The 16,635-nt window shown below is 38.0% G+C and overlaps 1 protein-coding gene across 2 annotated transcripts in view; it reads right to left on the bottom strand.

Annotated features, from left to right (window-relative positions):
* Window positions 1–16,635, bottom strand: part of LOC103133544 (VPS10 domain-containing receptor SorCS3-like) — a 59,529-nt gene that overhangs the window by 2,433 nt on the left and 40,461 nt on the right. Inside the window, exons 14-26 of one of the 2 annotated variants that reach the window (XM_016667958.1) lie at window positions 15,796–15,903; window positions 14,154–14,271; window positions 13,895–14,028; window positions 13,233–13,346; window positions 12,616–12,787; window positions 9,084–9,270; window positions 8,673–8,806; window positions 8,196–8,319; window positions 7,774–7,886; window positions 7,333–7,470; window positions 5,841–5,940; window positions 4,377–4,482; window positions 4,111–4,271 (exon numbers count right to left, since the gene is read on the bottom strand). In XM_016667958.1, the coding sequence (XP_016523444.1) occupies window positions 4,111–4,271; window positions 4,377–4,482; window positions 5,841–5,940; window positions 7,333–7,470; window positions 7,774–7,886; window positions 8,196–8,319; window positions 8,673–8,806; window positions 9,084–9,270; window positions 12,616–12,787; window positions 13,233–13,346; window positions 13,895–14,028; window positions 14,154–14,271; window positions 15,796–15,903 (1,709 nt within the window). The remainder of the gene's footprint in view (window positions 1–4,110; window positions 4,272–4,376; window positions 4,483–5,840; window positions 5,941–7,332; window positions 7,471–7,773; window positions 7,887–8,195; window positions 8,320–8,672; window positions 8,807–9,083; window positions 9,271–12,615; window positions 12,788–13,232; window positions 13,347–13,894; window positions 14,029–14,153; window positions 14,272–15,795; window positions 15,904–16,635) is intronic. The other variant, XM_007545318.2, reaches the window with a different exon arrangement.

Here is a 16,635-nt window from a genome sequence, read left to right as displayed (position 1 = left end):
GAGAGAGAGAGAGAGAGAGAGAGAGAGAGAGAGAGAGAGAGAGAGAGAGAAAGAGAGAGAGAGAGAGAGATCAAAAGCTGGGCCATTCAGATGGATGTGTGGAGTTTGTCAGGTAAGCAAAGGTGTGTTTTTACATGGCTCAGAGATTAAACCAGATGTTTACATGCGCTACATAAAAAACTCTGCCTAACATTGCATCAACAAACACATTTTCTGTTACAAGTCAATTAAAGGGGGAGCATTATGCATTTTCCAGGCGCATAGTGCCTTTTATAGCACAATCAAGTAAGTAAGTTACCTTCAATTGTTATAAAAATGCTGCATATATCATATATATGCACCATATATATGATCACACATTGCATTGTGAAGCAATGTGTGCCTTTTAATTTAGAGAATATGAGCATTTTGTTGGTTTTCAAATGTCTTTTAGAAGAATAAATTATGGGGGCCATCGCACAAATGGCCTCTCTAAAAGCATAAATAAAAAAATACAATTTAAATGTAAAAAATAAATGCCTTATAACACTAATAACTACATGTAGTCTAACAAATTATGAATAGCTTTGTGTCCATGAGAGAGAAGACCACAAAATCCTTCACCTTTGCTATTACTCTTATAAGCAGCAGAACAAAAGCTGTACATCATTTGTTTATGGCCACACATAGTCAATGTTATACTGGCCACGTAAGGGAGTTCAAACCTAATGAGACATGTAAATTTTACTCATGATGTCATTTATAGAGTCGGTGCAGTAATTTCTCTGATGCTTTTTTATGCTTCATCTTAGTCATTTCAAATCATTTCTGACCAATTTATGTAATTATAAATGTATTAGGCTGTTGTTGATTACACAAGTTAATTGCTGCTGAAGCGGCAGTAACTCATTTTTGTTGCAGCTCGCAGTTACAGAGCAATGCCATAATTCATTTAGAGTTATGTTCCCACAAGCATGATGAATGTTTACTCTGCTTTGTCTTTGGTTTCAGTCTCTAACAGCTTCTGGGTTGGAAATGCTCTTTAGTTACTACATTGTTTAACTTTTTTTTTTTTTTTTACCTATGTGTTTTTAACTTTTTAACAAGAAGAAGAAGAACTCAAGTATATGAACTACAGTCAAGTTTTGAAGAATATATTTTAGAAAACTTATAAAAACAGTAAATTTGAACAGGAACTAATTCTAATTTGAAAATTGTTTACTTCCTTCCTTATACTCAGAGAAGACATTTAACACTTTTAAAATAAAACAAGTAAATCCAGGTTTCGTATGTATGTTGGCCTAAATAACTGTAGATTCCTCCTAAACGAGTTTAGTTCTTCCATGGGTTTGGTTTTGCCTCCTCTCCGTTGGGTGTGAGAGGACATTGACATTTTTTTACCTCTCTTTCCACTGGCACACCAAACAAGAAATGATTAATACATTCCAAACTCCTTGCAAACCATTAAAATATCCAACTTAATGTAATACATACTAACTTCTCCATCATTACCTAGCTATGATGTGCATTGATATTGTTGCGCAACTTGATAGGCAAATAGGCAAAACAAAAACTTATTGAGGTGCATCTGAAATTTTTTTTTTCTTTTTCTTTTTGCCTCATCGTTTAACTTTTTTGGTCCTGGCTACCCTGCAGACCATGCCGCCCTTGGCACAAAGCCTTTTCACATAAATCAAAATCCACCACAAGGTAGAGAAAATGTATTGGGCTTTTTTTTTAAGGACCAAGTTTAATGCCAAGGTTTATGAGGTGTCGTTTTGGTCGTTTTGCCTCAGCACAAATCAAATAATTCCTATTCACATTAGAAAAACAAACAAACAAACAAACAAAAAAAACTAAAAAATGTGCTGCTTTTTGTTCAAACTGCACTGACAACCATCAAGACATTCCTATTATAGGTTGAAAAGTAATCTCTCTTCACACCAGTGTTTGCTCTGAACAATCTGGTCCTATCCGAGTTGGACTTGAACATTAAAATTGAGGGTTTTCCCTTAGACCACTTTTAGAGGACACTATGTGATGCTGAAATTCTGAAATAGTTTAGCAATTTGAAGACAATCCTTAAAGAACCACCCACTGATGTGACGTTATTACCCTGAAGCAACAGAGTATTTGGTCATCTTTCCACTTGAAAATATATAACATAAATTATATAAGCTGTGTTCTTAAAAACCACACTGCGGTTGGTCATTTAAAATGATGAAATTCCTATCTGAGGTTGCTTACTCCATTTATTATAGATATGAGTGTGATTAAGATGTATCATGCAGCTTCCAGCTGCCAACAAACCATCAGATGATTTCACTCTGGCGGAGATTTTAAGGGTAGTGGTGAATTTATTATATTTTTCTATTCTTTATTTATTTTAATTTGGTTGTAACTACTCCAATATCTCTTTGATATCCTGTCTTTTACATATTTAAGCCGATTAAGAGTTTTGAAACTGAGATGACAAACAAAAATGTGATTTTGGCAAATATCTCTACAGTTAACGTCTAAAGTATTTAAAAGTAGAATATTTTGCTGCCAGTGCTCTCTGTGAGATGGCCACTGGAATATCTCCATGTAAAGTATCTGGATAAATTTGAATGTCATGTGTGAATGAGTAAGCTCTACTTTTATCAGGACGCATGTTAATACCAGGCCTAAAAAATGCTATAAACACACTGAATCCCAAATTGTTTTCTTACAAAAATGTGATATTCAAATAAATCTAACTTGATTTGACTTAAATATGAAACCACTTTTTTTTTTTTTTCCCCCTCCGGAGACTTCAAAATGTCAAACTTCGTAATTTATGCACAAGATTACAAAATGCTTTACATCAACGACTGCATGACAAAAATATATTTTACTATATATTTATATAATACAGTATGATTTGTGGAAACAAATTCAGAATGAAGACAACCAAATCCAAACTGATGAAAACAAATGACACCTCTAAACAGAGGAGCCCAAATGAATTTGATCTGCCAATTCCAAAACCTGAGGCTCCAACGCTCCACTGCTCTTTGGCAAATAAACACTTCAGTTAGTGACCCTAAAATGAGTTAATTTGTCTTAGATCAGCAAGGACTTGAAAAGGTGGAAACAGCTGAGAAATGAAGAACAGCCAAAAGTGCTGAGTGATCACAAAACAAAGGGCCCTGCAGCCCACATGTCTGTGTCAGAAGCACTGCAATGCTACTTTTGTCAAGCAGTCCGCACTCAGTGTGCAGGGACTGAGTAGTTTCCATCTCGAAGGCTTCACAGAAGATGTCACGCGAAGCAATCAAAAAGTTAACTTGTCACAGTGATATCTGGGTTTCTTTGCAGATGCTGTGGCTGTGCTCTTGGGGGGCAATTTGCAAAAATATGACACACCGCGGTGATAAAGATGTTCCAGCTCCTCGGACGTGTGCTGCACTTCAATACGGGGCGCGCTGGAATCACTCTAACAGGAGCCATTTAAGTGAGACTGATACAATGGAGCTGCTTCAGGCTTCACCAAATGCTGTTAACATGCATTCAAATGCAAAGCGGTGTATTTTGGGGGCAATAAAATGCTAATCGGTATCAGTCTCTTACAGTGACAGTCATCCCTTAAATCCTGTTTTAATGGATTAATGGATCACAGTAGTTCACAGATATTATTAGTCTGCATTTAATTTTGCCTGAACGGAAACGACGGCGTAACAAGCGTCACACCCTAGATTCTAAAATGTAGCCTTTGAAACTCATTTAGGACAGATCAAAATGAGGTTTGTTATTTGCACTGTAGTGTGTCTTTTCAGAATACTACTTTGGAAATGACTCATTAGCAGCTATAGCTCTTATAAGATGATTTACTACATCCCCAAAATATTGGCATTTTGTAATTTTTTAAAATATATTCCATACAGAACTTCAGTCCTTCTGCCAATGCTTTATAAGTACAGCTGAATTGGATTGACACTACTTCCCCAACTATATATTATGTTATATTATATTATGCGTTTATTTTATGACATTCATCATTTGAATATACTTTAAACTGAAGCAAAAGCTGATCTCGAAATTTCTTCCACTAGTGCTTAAGTACAGTGTGCTGCACAAAACTGCAAATAATGAAGATTTGAAACCGATTACCTCTGCTTCTGCCTTCCAGCTCTTTCTCCATGAGTTCTTTCTGAGACGGAAACTCGTTTAGCTTGACCTTGGACATGGCATCGTTTTGACCTACTGTGCTTATCACCTCTGGATCCTTCTCATGGCGGTCTTCAGTCTCTACATGGATCCAAGGGATTTTCCTGAAAGAGAAAATACACCAGCAAAGATTTTTTTTTTATTTTTTAATTCATTTAAAGGATTAGGGTCTAGAATAGATTTGTAGTTTTGTATGCAGGCGGACAAACCTTTTGAATTTGTAGATAAAAAATGCAGCTATACCGATAAAGACGACGCTGATCAGCATTAGCATTGCGGGCCCACTGTGAATTGAGTTTGAATCCACCAGTGGTGCTGAAACATAAGCACGTTCGAATTCGTCACATGAAATTGTAAATATCGACACAGTCAGGAACCATAAAACCTATGCTGCATATAATTAATTTTAAAAGACATTTTTGATGGGAAAAAAAAGTCTTTGTAGCCACAGATCCACAGCTTTGCTAAAGGCATGAAGTGAATGCCGTATTCAGAGGTTGAAGGTTCATCTGCATCTGTAGGCTCTGATAAAAGTATGACAAAAAGTATGCAACTTGACCCTGCAGCTGAACTCAATTATCCCAAATGTACGAATATAAAATTTCCTTTTTACAGGGTTTTTTTTAATTTATTTTTATTTTTATTGACTTTTTATGACCATTGTTAGTACAAAATGTTTTCTGAACAAAGTTAAAAATGACATCTTTCAGTTTTTGTCCTAAAAGGTGATTTACCATGGTAAATAATTACAAGCAGACTGAACCTGGACTTGCCACAGAGCACTTTTAAAATGCTTTGATAGCCTACCAAGCCACTGTTCTTAGCCAAATTTTTTTGTTACAAATTTGTGCAATTTTGATCATGAACATGAATATTATGAGCCAAAAGCCAGAGTCAAAGAGTACAAGTAATATATAATGTTTAAACATTTTCCCTTTCTATTATGGTTGTTTGTCTTCCAGAGGGATTACTTTTATTACCCAATCCCATGTGACCACCAGAGCTGCAGTTTAAAGAATTGGACATTGCATGTTATCCTCTGAGGGTGTTAAAAGAAACCTTCAGGACAACCACGGTCTCTCCCTGGGGACCGTCATGGTGCAGCAGCTTATGCATGCTGAGGTGCAATATTCAAAGCATTTCTCCTCACCACCCATCTTTCTCTCCCACTGATAGAAGACGATGAAGTGTTTGACCTTTCAGGATCATTTTAAAGGCAACCCAGACCTTTGTGTGCAGACACAAATGAAGACAGATCCATTGGTGGATGAAAAGGGTAAAGCCACGCTGGGTTGATCGACACATTTGTGCAATATGTTAATGACCCGATGACCCTGCAGATTTCCTTGGCGCATACCTAATGCCCTCCTTGTCAATCACCTCATCGATTGACTGATTTCAAACAGCTACTGTACCACAGCTTCAGGTTTAAAAAAAAATTGGACACTCTGAACAATGTTTAAGTCCTGTGATAAACTGTACATTATCTAGAGGCTTTAACTCTAGATAAAATCTTGGGTCAAACAGTTTAAAGAGTCTTTGAAAATGGCAAAATTATGTTGAAAAGTTTGAAAACCATAAATTTCAGTCCTGTTTGAAGAACATATACCGGTAGAAATGTAAAACTACAGTGGTTTGTAGAAACAGTGACCTAATGTTGCTTCTGGACTTACCCAAAGTTTGCTGAGTCATGGACACGACAATGTGAACATTTGCTTTTAGCTCAAAATGGACCAGGCCTTGGTTCAGGGCAGTGATAAAAATATCTGATATCTGTTTTGGAAAGATAACACAAAGGATGTTGTCAGACACAATCCAGATTTGTCATTGCAATCATTTGACTCTTAAAATAACAATAATTACACTAAAAGAACAAAAAAAAACATATAAATTCAATGCTTATATAACAACCTGGAGAGGATATTCTTTAACAGACTGGATTTTCTTAATTTTTGGATGGTTCTCTTGTGCAGCCCAAAGTAAGCTAACATGCTACATCAGACAAAACATTTTCAGTGCACAGTTCTATCCTTACCAAAAATGACAAGGACGGTTCAAACCACCAGACAACTACCAAATGTCTCTGCTGACTGGCTAAATGTGGCATAAAGGAGAGTCTGGCAATGCATGAAAATGGGACATGTTAATGGCTATCCTCCTTTCAGTTTCCAGGCACAATGCAGAACAGAAATGTCCAGGGAGGAGTTTCTTTTTCAAATGGGTGAAAAAAAGAACAAACAAAAAAAAAAAACTTTTTTTTGAGCACAGACTGCTCCAAAAGTGTCACCATGAGAAAAAGAGAACTTGCCAGACTGATTTACAAAGCTAATTAAGAGTCTGTTATGATTTTATGGTGTTAGAACTTAGGTTTTCATTTTGATCATTTCCTTGTCGTTTATTTAATTTGATTTTGCCTTTGTTCATCTTTGTGTTTGTATTTCGTGGTCCATTATTTATTGCCCATTTAGATTTAGATGTTTGTTTACAGCACTGTTTGTGTTAGTTTCAGGATTTTCCCTTTAGTCTATTTTCTCCTTTTCTCCTGCTCTACCTATCTTGTATCAAATTTCCTGCTTCAAGAACTTTTTTGTTTTCTTGTCTCTTTTTTGAAGAACTTTGATCATCCTGTGCCATTTTCCCAACCAGTAAGTGTCCTCAGTTTTCTTCTTTTTTTTTTCAGCAGTCCACTTCTGTCTCCCATCTGAATCAGAACACCTGTCCTCAACCTACAATTACTTGTCCCAGTTTTTAAACACCAGGAGTTTCTTTGGCTCAGATCATTTTGTTGCCATGCTGTTCCTACTGCGCCATACTGGAATCTTTTCAGCTCAAAATAAGACCTTTATTCCCATGTTTAAGTGAATAATATGCACACTTTTTTCTAGACTGTGACCAACAAAATGAAATCACAGACACAAGCAGCTAAAATGAGCTTCCTCTCTAGGGTGACTAGGCTCACCCTAAGAGATCTGGTCAGGAACTCAATCATAAAGGGGGAGCTTGAAGTAAAGCTGCTGCCCTAAAGTTTAAGACAACATGCCGATATATAGGAACAAATTATACTGGAGCTGCTATGTTTGCAATTAATGTTGATGGTTTGCATTTTTTTTTTTTATTACCAGAAAAGTTAAAATGAAAAACATTCCCACAAGTCGCGTCTCTTACTGTATCCAAAGCCTCCTCGCTTCTTTTCTTGTGCTCACTTGACATTTGCTCATCAGACAGAATAAAGAGCTCAGCTGTGGTTGGAAGTCCAGGGTACAGAGACACCATCAGCTGACTCTCGGAAACCCCGGACACCTGCTGGGACACGAATGACAGGTTTAACTCCATTAAGGAGCTTAATTTAAGTTCGAGACCAAAATATAGCAATATCCCGTGCTTCTCCACAGCAAGAATGGCTGACATCGCCTCTAATTCACACTAGTTATTCACACTAGTGACCTGTCATCACAGATCACCTCAAAAAAAAAAAAAAAGATGGTGGAAGACAGAACTTCATGGCTGTGTGGTTATTATTGCACAGGGGTTTAAAATAGTAATGACCCTGAAAGTAATGGGGTTCCAATGTTGGTTTCAGGAAGGATCTGTTGGGACTTGATGTACCTGTGACAGAGCTGTCCGCACCACACGGCCTATGTCCTCCCTCCACTCGGGAATGTCAGGATTGTGTTCGTCAAGAGCTGGTGAAAACGACAACAGCAGTGACCTGAAGGACTCTGGAAAAAAAAAGGGGTGAAGTAGTATGTATTAGAACATGAGCGCTGCTTCTAGTTTAGTTTTTGATTAATATGATGTGCAGATTTGTCTATTTTCATTTGGGAACATACGCCTTGAAGTTAATTGCTCCTCCAGATTTTATGTTCGCATAGCGTGACATTTTATTCATTAGATGGGTCTACACTGACATGCACCAGGCACCACTCGCGGTGCTGACCGTGAGGCATCGCTTCCCCTCCCCACCGACAGTAACATATTGCATATTCATGTACCTATAAAGTGCTTTGAAGTCTGTCTTTTCCACTCACCTTTAACAGTTATAACTTTTGAGTCTTCCAATACGCTGCTTCCACAAGCAACCTGGACCGTGACCTTGTTTTCTCCCTCTCTGAGAAACATGTGCGAGATGCTTCCTTCCAGAGTTATAATGGGCTGAATTTCAAAAGGAAAAAAAAAAAAAAACACACAGAATTTCTCAAGAAAAGGCTGAATAAATACTACATGTATGCAGCCCTTGACTCGCCGTATAATGAATAGTTGTTTCAGTGAATATAATCAACCGGATAAATAAGTCCGATCCATTTGAGCTCGAACTTCCAAGAAAAAGGGGGGCCACAAGCCATGATTTACATTATTTGTGGAAAAGCTCCGTAGGTTTGCAGTTTTAAATTAATACGGCGGTGCAAGGATGGCAGAAGAGGAGTGGGAGAGTGGAAACAATGACAGTAAGCTGGACAAAGACGAATGCTAGAAACAGTAGTAGGAGGAGGTTGATGCTCCCTCACCTCGGAGCTGTTTTCAAACCACCAAAAGAAGGTCAGAGTTCTTGTGTGGCTCGGCCAAACTACTGCCGTGAGATTAGCTGCTTTCTCCCTGATGGCCACAATAGGAGCGGAGAGATACACACGATCCACTGGACCTGAGGCAGCAGCAAAACACATGCACATATCCAAACATGCATTAGATTAATTTAAGAAGTAAACACTGAGGTACTGAATTCATCACACGTGATGTACACTGCAGCTCAAAGTGTGTGCTTTTGCACGTTCCCCAAGCCTGATATGCATAAAAAGTATTGGGAGTATGACTGACATGATATTTGCCAGTGTCAAAATGTGACTATCCAGAAAAGCGAGGAGGGTTCACGCTGCATGCACCGCTGCAGGAATGAGTAATGACGTTACTTATCCACGTACTGGTGATGTGCAAAAAGAGCGCGCTGCTGTCAGATCCCAGGTGGTTTTCTGCAGTAGCTATCACGCGGTAAATCCCAGTCTTTCTGTAGATGTGCTTGATGCCGTCGTCGGTCCGGCTCAGGTTAGAGTACGTGATCTTGATTCCGTCCCCGAAGTCTAGCTGGATGCTGGTGCTCGGAGACTCTCCCTGCGGATACACAGGACGACATGGCATCTGTCATCGCAGCTTAGGTCAGGACACTTCTGTTAGGCCAAGTACAACTGGAGATAGCCCGGCCCGTTGCTTAAGTGCTGAGGCCTGGATGTCCATTAAGCGGTGCCACTGAAATCACGTAGGCGTCTGTGGATAAAAGGTGACACAAATCCAACTGAGAAAACAAGACGGAAAGCAAAAGTCGGAAAGGTCACCCAGTATCCAAAAAAGTACAGAAAAGTTTGTGATCTGCAGCCATTTTATAAAATCCTACAATATATTGCTTTGGAGTCACTGACACAATTTAATTTAGGGAAAAACAGCAAAAACAGAGGAATGCTTGAATGCAATATTTGGTGATCTATAATATTTCAGATATGATTCAATCAAACTCTTCTTGCCAATAACACATTAGGTCAGTTGGACGGATCTAAAGTTTCTTTTTTGGAGCCAACAATTGATGCATAGTTGTGTTCAGCATCTCTAGCTAGATTAATTATGTTTTGATAGAAATTATTTACCCACAAATCAAATAATTTACCATCAGGTGTATTATGGTAATAGGAAACCAACGGTAATGGCATGCATGCATCTGGTTCTGTGTAACTGTATCATCAATTAAAACAGGTGTCCTCAAAATAATAGCATTGTGGATATTAATCTGTGTAGTCTTTCATCTTGTTTTTATCTTGTTTATATAGTGACTTAGTGTTTTGAAAAGTAGTTTGAATAAAATGTATTATCATTATTATTAGTGTTGTTAATAAAAACAAATGCTAAATAGCTGACATTTATTTAGGGACAAAGTCAATGAATGTTTCGTGTGTTGGTTATAAACTATTCCTTTCTGAAACTCTGAGTTAAACAGGTTCTTCCAGACTGTTCAGAAGAACAGAGTATAAACAAAAAGGTTTATTGAAGAGGGGAACACAAAGACAAATTATTTAAAAATAGAAAAAAACATTAGAAAAATGTCTAAGAATCCAGAAAACAACCATTTGGAACGGATAACAGAAAAGCAAATAATAAAGAACAAGTCAATATTTGCTCAAGAGGGAAATAAATCTAATGTTAGTTGTGAGAACTGTAATAATAAGAAAATGTCAATGAGAAGCTTTTTGTCAGAATCCCAGTAGGAATACCCTTTGTCAGTCCATTTGGTCTAAAGAGGGGACTTCTTGCAAACATATCAATCTATTTTTGAGCTGAAGAAGTTATAATTTGCTGAAAAACTCAATGACTGGCCAAAAGATAATGGCACAATGACTTCAGGACTGATAAAAGCAAGCCTTAATTTCTGAATTAACCTCAAAGACTGGATTGAAGCCACAATGGTCTCACCTGGTCATTTCCATTTCTGAACTATTTATCAATTTGAATCCATCAAAATACTTGAAAAAGTCATCTTGTCTTAAGCCAAAGAAGAACATCTTTTTGAAATGTTTGATTTTTAAGAAGAGACCAATGTAAAACAAACCAGTAACTGAGCAGCCTCTCAAGACTTAGACTGAAAGGATGCAAGAGATGGAGAGGTCACATCAATTTGAAGACAGTAGCTTGTGATGAAACATTCTGTTTTAGAGTAAAAGCAAGAACAGAGAACAGAGTTTAATCATTCTGGGCTAAAATACCTATCATGTAAACAAAAACCTTAAGTATACAGATTTTGAGCTTTGATCACTTTTTTCAAAAAGCACTGGATTTACTTTGAATACATCTGCAGATTTTACTGACAGAAATGCTAATGCTTCAAGAGAGAATTAGCAGGACAAATTCCTACCACCATCGTAATTCAGATGAAATTATTTGCCATTTATAAATTGCTTAATTTTATTTTTTTTAAAGCAATTTTGAATGTTAACTTAGGTATTGTTCACTCTAACCCTAGAAAAGTTTAAAATACAATCTTTTTTTTTTCCACAACATTGGTAAATCAGCCTCAGAAAGTTCATTTGTGGAGCTCACCAGATAAAAAAAACAAAACAAAACACTAACTCTGTGTCAACTGTTTTCAGGCTACCCTTGAAAGAAGAGCTAGTTCCAATTAAATCTGCTAAAAGCTGAGATCTAAGGATAATCCAGGGCAATGACGCGGTTGGTGATGCCCTGACTTTTCTTCAGCCATTATAATTGAGAGAGAGAGAGAGACACTCATTTCTAAGTAGCTGTGGTCAACCTCCACATGTCAAATTGTCCTTGAGCAAAACACTGAAATCACACATTGTCTCAAATGTTTAGACTAAAACAGTGCAGTGTGAGTGCAAGGACTGCTGCTCAAGTCAGTAGGTTAATGGGCAATAACTTGCACAAATATTTTGTATAACTTGGATAAAAGGAAAATAAATTAGTGTGGATCGTGGCATGTGTATGGTATTTCAGGTATGATCTGAAGTGCAGAAGGTGTGATGTGAAGAGCAGCACATGTGACCTTACAATATAGGTGTACAAATATTAAGAATCTAGAGCTACTGCCTATTGCCATGGATGGTGAGATGTTTTATTGTAAATATATACGGCTATGATTAAAAAGGAAAATCTCATTGCGAGATTTGGAAGTTACACAGGCCTCTAGTACATGCAACACTTGGACATTAGTAAACTGAAACACTAATATGGAAATGTTTGCAAAATAGAGAAATCTGCTGCATTTTCACATTCTATTGGTGGTGACAAAAGACATTTTTATGAACACATTCAATTAAAAAGAAAAAACAACAACATGGTTTTGGTGTATGTGTGGAGATAATTTTGAATAGCATAGAAAGACAGCTGAGTCAGGAGTCACAGCTTCTTCAGTAGAACAAGTCTGAAACATGAGCACCACAGATTACACACCTGCACCTAAAATGTCACAGAGATGAAATGATGAAATGATAGCCTTACAATATGCTATCCAAATCCCTGACTCACATCAGGATGCTACATGCTTGAGACCAAAAGTGAAACATTAGGGGTTTGCTGCTGTAGCAACTTTGAAGCCCAGGGTGAAGATGCCTTGTAATGAGTTGTAATGTTTTTGTTTGTTTCTTTGTTTTGTTTTTGCACCTTTATCTCATTTTGTCTTCATTCCTTTTCTATTGAAGTAAGACTTAAAGAACACTCTGAAATACAAATCTCTCATTCAAGGAGTGGAAGTTATTCACATACCATAACTTTTCCTTTCAGTCAATTCATTTGGTACCAGGGATAAACTTCCTGCATAGCCATTGTGTTCCTCTCAACATAAATACATGGCATTCTGTTACACTTGAGACAAGGTTTATAGTATGCCTGATCTACTACACAACGATTGACACTACACGTTTATTTAAACACAAATTATGTAAAATTATGACTCACATTATCAAGGTGGATCATGAAAGTAACATTGCTTCCGATGGCAGCACTCAGCTCTCCATGGCTGGTGGACAGATGCAGGCCCTGCGGTGGTTTGGGCCGACATGCCATTCTCTTTGGCGAGTAGACATTTCTTCCTTCCTCCTTACAGTTATTGGACAAAACCTTACGATACCTTTCAAGCATAAAGTGGAAAAGAAGCAAGCCTCATATAATAACAGCCAGTACTTATGTTCTAAAATGAAGAGATGCATCATTTGACACTGATGTGCACGCTGCACTTTTCACACATACTGGAGATGCCACAGCCACACACTGTTGGTTTCATTTTTCACCTAGGTAGTAAAACAATGGCAATCTTTCAACAACACAGAGATTTAGCTTGAATTGTTCCAAGTACACATAAAATTGTCGCTTACAAAGCGTGCAGTTGATTGCTTTGTTTATTTTAAAGAAAATGATACACAAGATTCAATACTTTATTTTTAGCTCTCTTGAGTTTTTCTTTTCACCCATCCCTGGTGGTAAACTATGATTTTCTGTTTTCATTTCATACAGCTTGTATAACAAGATGAGATTGAATAATAATGTTGAAGGACTTAACATTGGGGCCCACTTACCCTGTGCTGTTAAGGAAGCTTTGGCTGGAGCTGCAGCTTTTAGCCACACCATTTGGATTAAACCAAAAAGCAGGAGAGCACTTCCCGTCCGCCTGGCGCTCCCACCCATAGTCACTGCCAAAATAATAACAAACAAACAAAAAAAAAAGAAAACGCATCACTTCATGAAATGATAAACACTGCTACTCAATATAATCTACAAGCTTTTGTACTGAGGCAAATTTTTTTGCGGTTAGAGCTTCATGGAATATTTTAAGACCTTAACTAGAGACATGATTGTCAGACAAGCAAGATCAAAGAGAATTTCCGATGGACGGATAAAAAATATTTAAAATTCATTTAACGATTCATTATTAATTGAATTCTAATAAGTTATTTGACATTATGCAAATTATAAAAGCATGATAAAAGTTCTAAACTCTAAATGTTTGAAGCCGCAATTAGAGTCACACTGCAGTAAATGTGCAATGTACCATGTCGTGGTATGAAAATAGCAAGTTTTTCAAGCTGATGCTTTTCTCTTACAAATTTCAACAGGCGGCCTAAGTACATACAATAAAATATGCTTGGTGATGAGTTGATAGGAAAACGCATAAAAAAAAAATTCACTCTGCAGTCCTCTCTGGACAAAATAAGAGAAATACAAATAAAACGGTCATCACCATTCGAAATCATAGGCGTTGCAGGGACACGGCTCGGAGGAGTAGATCCTGGAATAATCTTGAGACAACATGCAACGGTTGCCAGGCCGCCGCTTCATATACTTCTGCTTCTCACCCATCACACACTGCTCTTCCTTTTTTTTTTCACATAAGGAAAATTGTGTTTGGGTTGTTGTAGAGCGTGAATACAACAGCAGACAAATTTTCAAGGAACATGCGTGAACATGTGCAACGTATTATGCAAGAATATTTCTGTTACCTTGTTGTGCAGGGACCATGTCTGATAGTCGCCATCCATGCATCTCCTGCTAAAAAGACCCTTGTAGTCAATCTTGATCAGCTGCCACTCTGAATAGTGGTTGAAGTGTCCGAAAAAGCTGCAAGAAAGATTACAGGAAATTTCTGACTTCCAACTGAAACCATGCCGAGATGTAGAAATACACTTTTCGAAATCTGTGTCTTAATGTGTAGATCTGAATTCTGTAGTGAAAAAAGACCCCTTCCATACTTAAAGTTGATGAAAACACACACATTTAAGATAAGTATATGAAATCACATCAGATCAATCGAAATGAATTAGTAAAATGAAATGTGGGCTCAAAGTTGCAGAAGCTAGCTTAAAAAAATATCTTTTACATATTTTTAAAAAATTGTATCTATGTTTATACAGTTTAATTTAAGACAGGTAATCTTTGAAAAAAAAAATTCTATCTCCTGTGGAACTACAGCCATCTGCAATAATACACTGGTAAATATATGCGCTTAGAAACAACCAATCTGTCAAGATGTGGTTTGTAGAGGTGAGGACGCGGACGCAGGCAGACCCAGGATGTATGTGAAAATGATGAGTTTAATGATGATTTCCAAGGAACAGAACAACGGGGAACAGCACGGAGAAACAGGCGACATACGACAAGGATCCGACGAGAGACAAGGACAAAAGGTGGGTTTAAATACACACGGGGTAATCAAGGGGATGAGACACAACTGGGAAACAATCAACGGGGAGGACAGGAGAGAGACTCACAGGAAAACAGGACTGAACACAGGAAATCTCAAAAATACACACACAGAAACACGGATCGTGACACAATCAAAGCCCAGAGGAGGGTCTTGGCGCCATCACCCTCCCTCTTGCTCTAGATTGGCAATGATGACAGATGAACAGTTTTCAGTTGAAAAGCATACCCAAAGCATGATGCTGCCACCACCTTGCAAGAGAGTGAGGATGGTGTGCTCAAGGTTAGTTTTTCACCAAACATATTCTACGAGGGCAAAAAGTCCAAATTTAGTCTCATCGGAGCAGAGAAGAAACCAAATGAATTATATGGTCCTCATGATGCTGTTTGTAAACAACAAAACATTTATAACAAGATTTAATTACACAGTGACTGCCTCCATCTATTTGTAAGGTGAGTTTTGGATGTAGTCGGTCGTATGGATTTTCTTTAGGGTTGGCAGAGTAGAGAGTTGTGAAAGTTTTATCGCTGTGATATTTTGTCACAGCAATAGAAAGTGTAACTAAAGTGGATTTTGTTGCAGTGCAATAGTCTGCAGTAGTCGTCACTTTCACCTTCGTCGTTCACATAGAGAGTGGCAAACTCAGACAATCCGACAGCATTGAACCATGAGAGTCTTAATCACTGAATAAGCTCCAAACCCCGGAGACCCCAGACTCATAATACATACCCACCCAACAACACAGAGCACAAGTTTAACATGGCAGGGCAGGAAACCTCCCATACAAACGGTAGACAAGTGCTTTTACTGTGAGGTGCAGAAAGACGCTGGAAACATTTTAATGTGGAACACCTGTGGAAAAATCTCTGCTTAAACCCGCAGAAGAGCTCAATCTTAAACCCTGACATCCTCCTGGGCTGTACCTGTTAGTCTTTGCTTACGTGATAATGTGATTGTCAGACTCAGGCTCCATTAAAACTCCATCCACATGCAGAGGCACCCAGGAGAAACTGTGGCGATCCCATTTCTTCCCTTCATCAAGACTGATCCTGCATAACAAAGACAATATCTGTCAGTGCATTAAAACCCCTGTACTCCTGTTTATCTCTCTAAAGATGGAAAATGTGTTATTTATCCCATGCAGACGTTATAAAACAGGGTGCGTACGCCAGCTATACAATGGGAAACAGGTGAAAGTGAAATATGATAAAAGATTTTAGGTCATTTAGCTTTTGCCATGTTTGAAAGATGGAGCCCAATAGCTTCTCTTCACTTTGAAAAATTAACTTGACAGCCAGCTGAACAAAGGAACAAATGTCCCTCAGCCCAGGTAAATGTTTGAAGGTGACAAAACATCAGAAAGAAAGGTATGACTCAGATTCCAACATCAGAAATAGATTTAGGGGGGTTTCAAATCACCTTTCTTTGAGCTTAATCACTTTTGACAGCATTGTAGTGCGCAGGGACATCAAAGTAGATAGTGTTACAAAGCTCCCACAATGAGGGACTTATGAGGGCATTCTGAGTCTCATATTTCCATCCTGCTCCACTTCTCATTTACATAAAAGCACTCAAACCTTCATATCCAACCAAGAGTACAAAGCTGTAACACACTCTCTTCTGCTGGAAATGACAGCTCTGAAGCCACAGTGGCGATACAATAATCACATAAAGTTGGCCCATCAGCATTTCAAAACATTAAGTGTAATCATATGCTGTACCACCACCCCCAACCCCAGAACCCCCGCACCCCCCCCACACACCCAGTTCAAAATTATATT

The sequence above is a fragment of the Poecilia formosa genome, unplaced genomic scaffold, assembly GCF_000485575.1.
Source record: "Poecilia formosa unplaced genomic scaffold, Poecilia_formosa-5.1.2 Scaffold12, whole genome shotgun sequence".
Lineage (NCBI taxonomy): Eukaryota > Metazoa > Chordata > Actinopteri > Cyprinodontiformes > Poeciliidae > Poecilia > Poecilia formosa.
The sequence above is the reverse complement of the archived record's forward strand: the minus strand, read 5'-3'. Positions and strand labels throughout refer to the sequence as shown.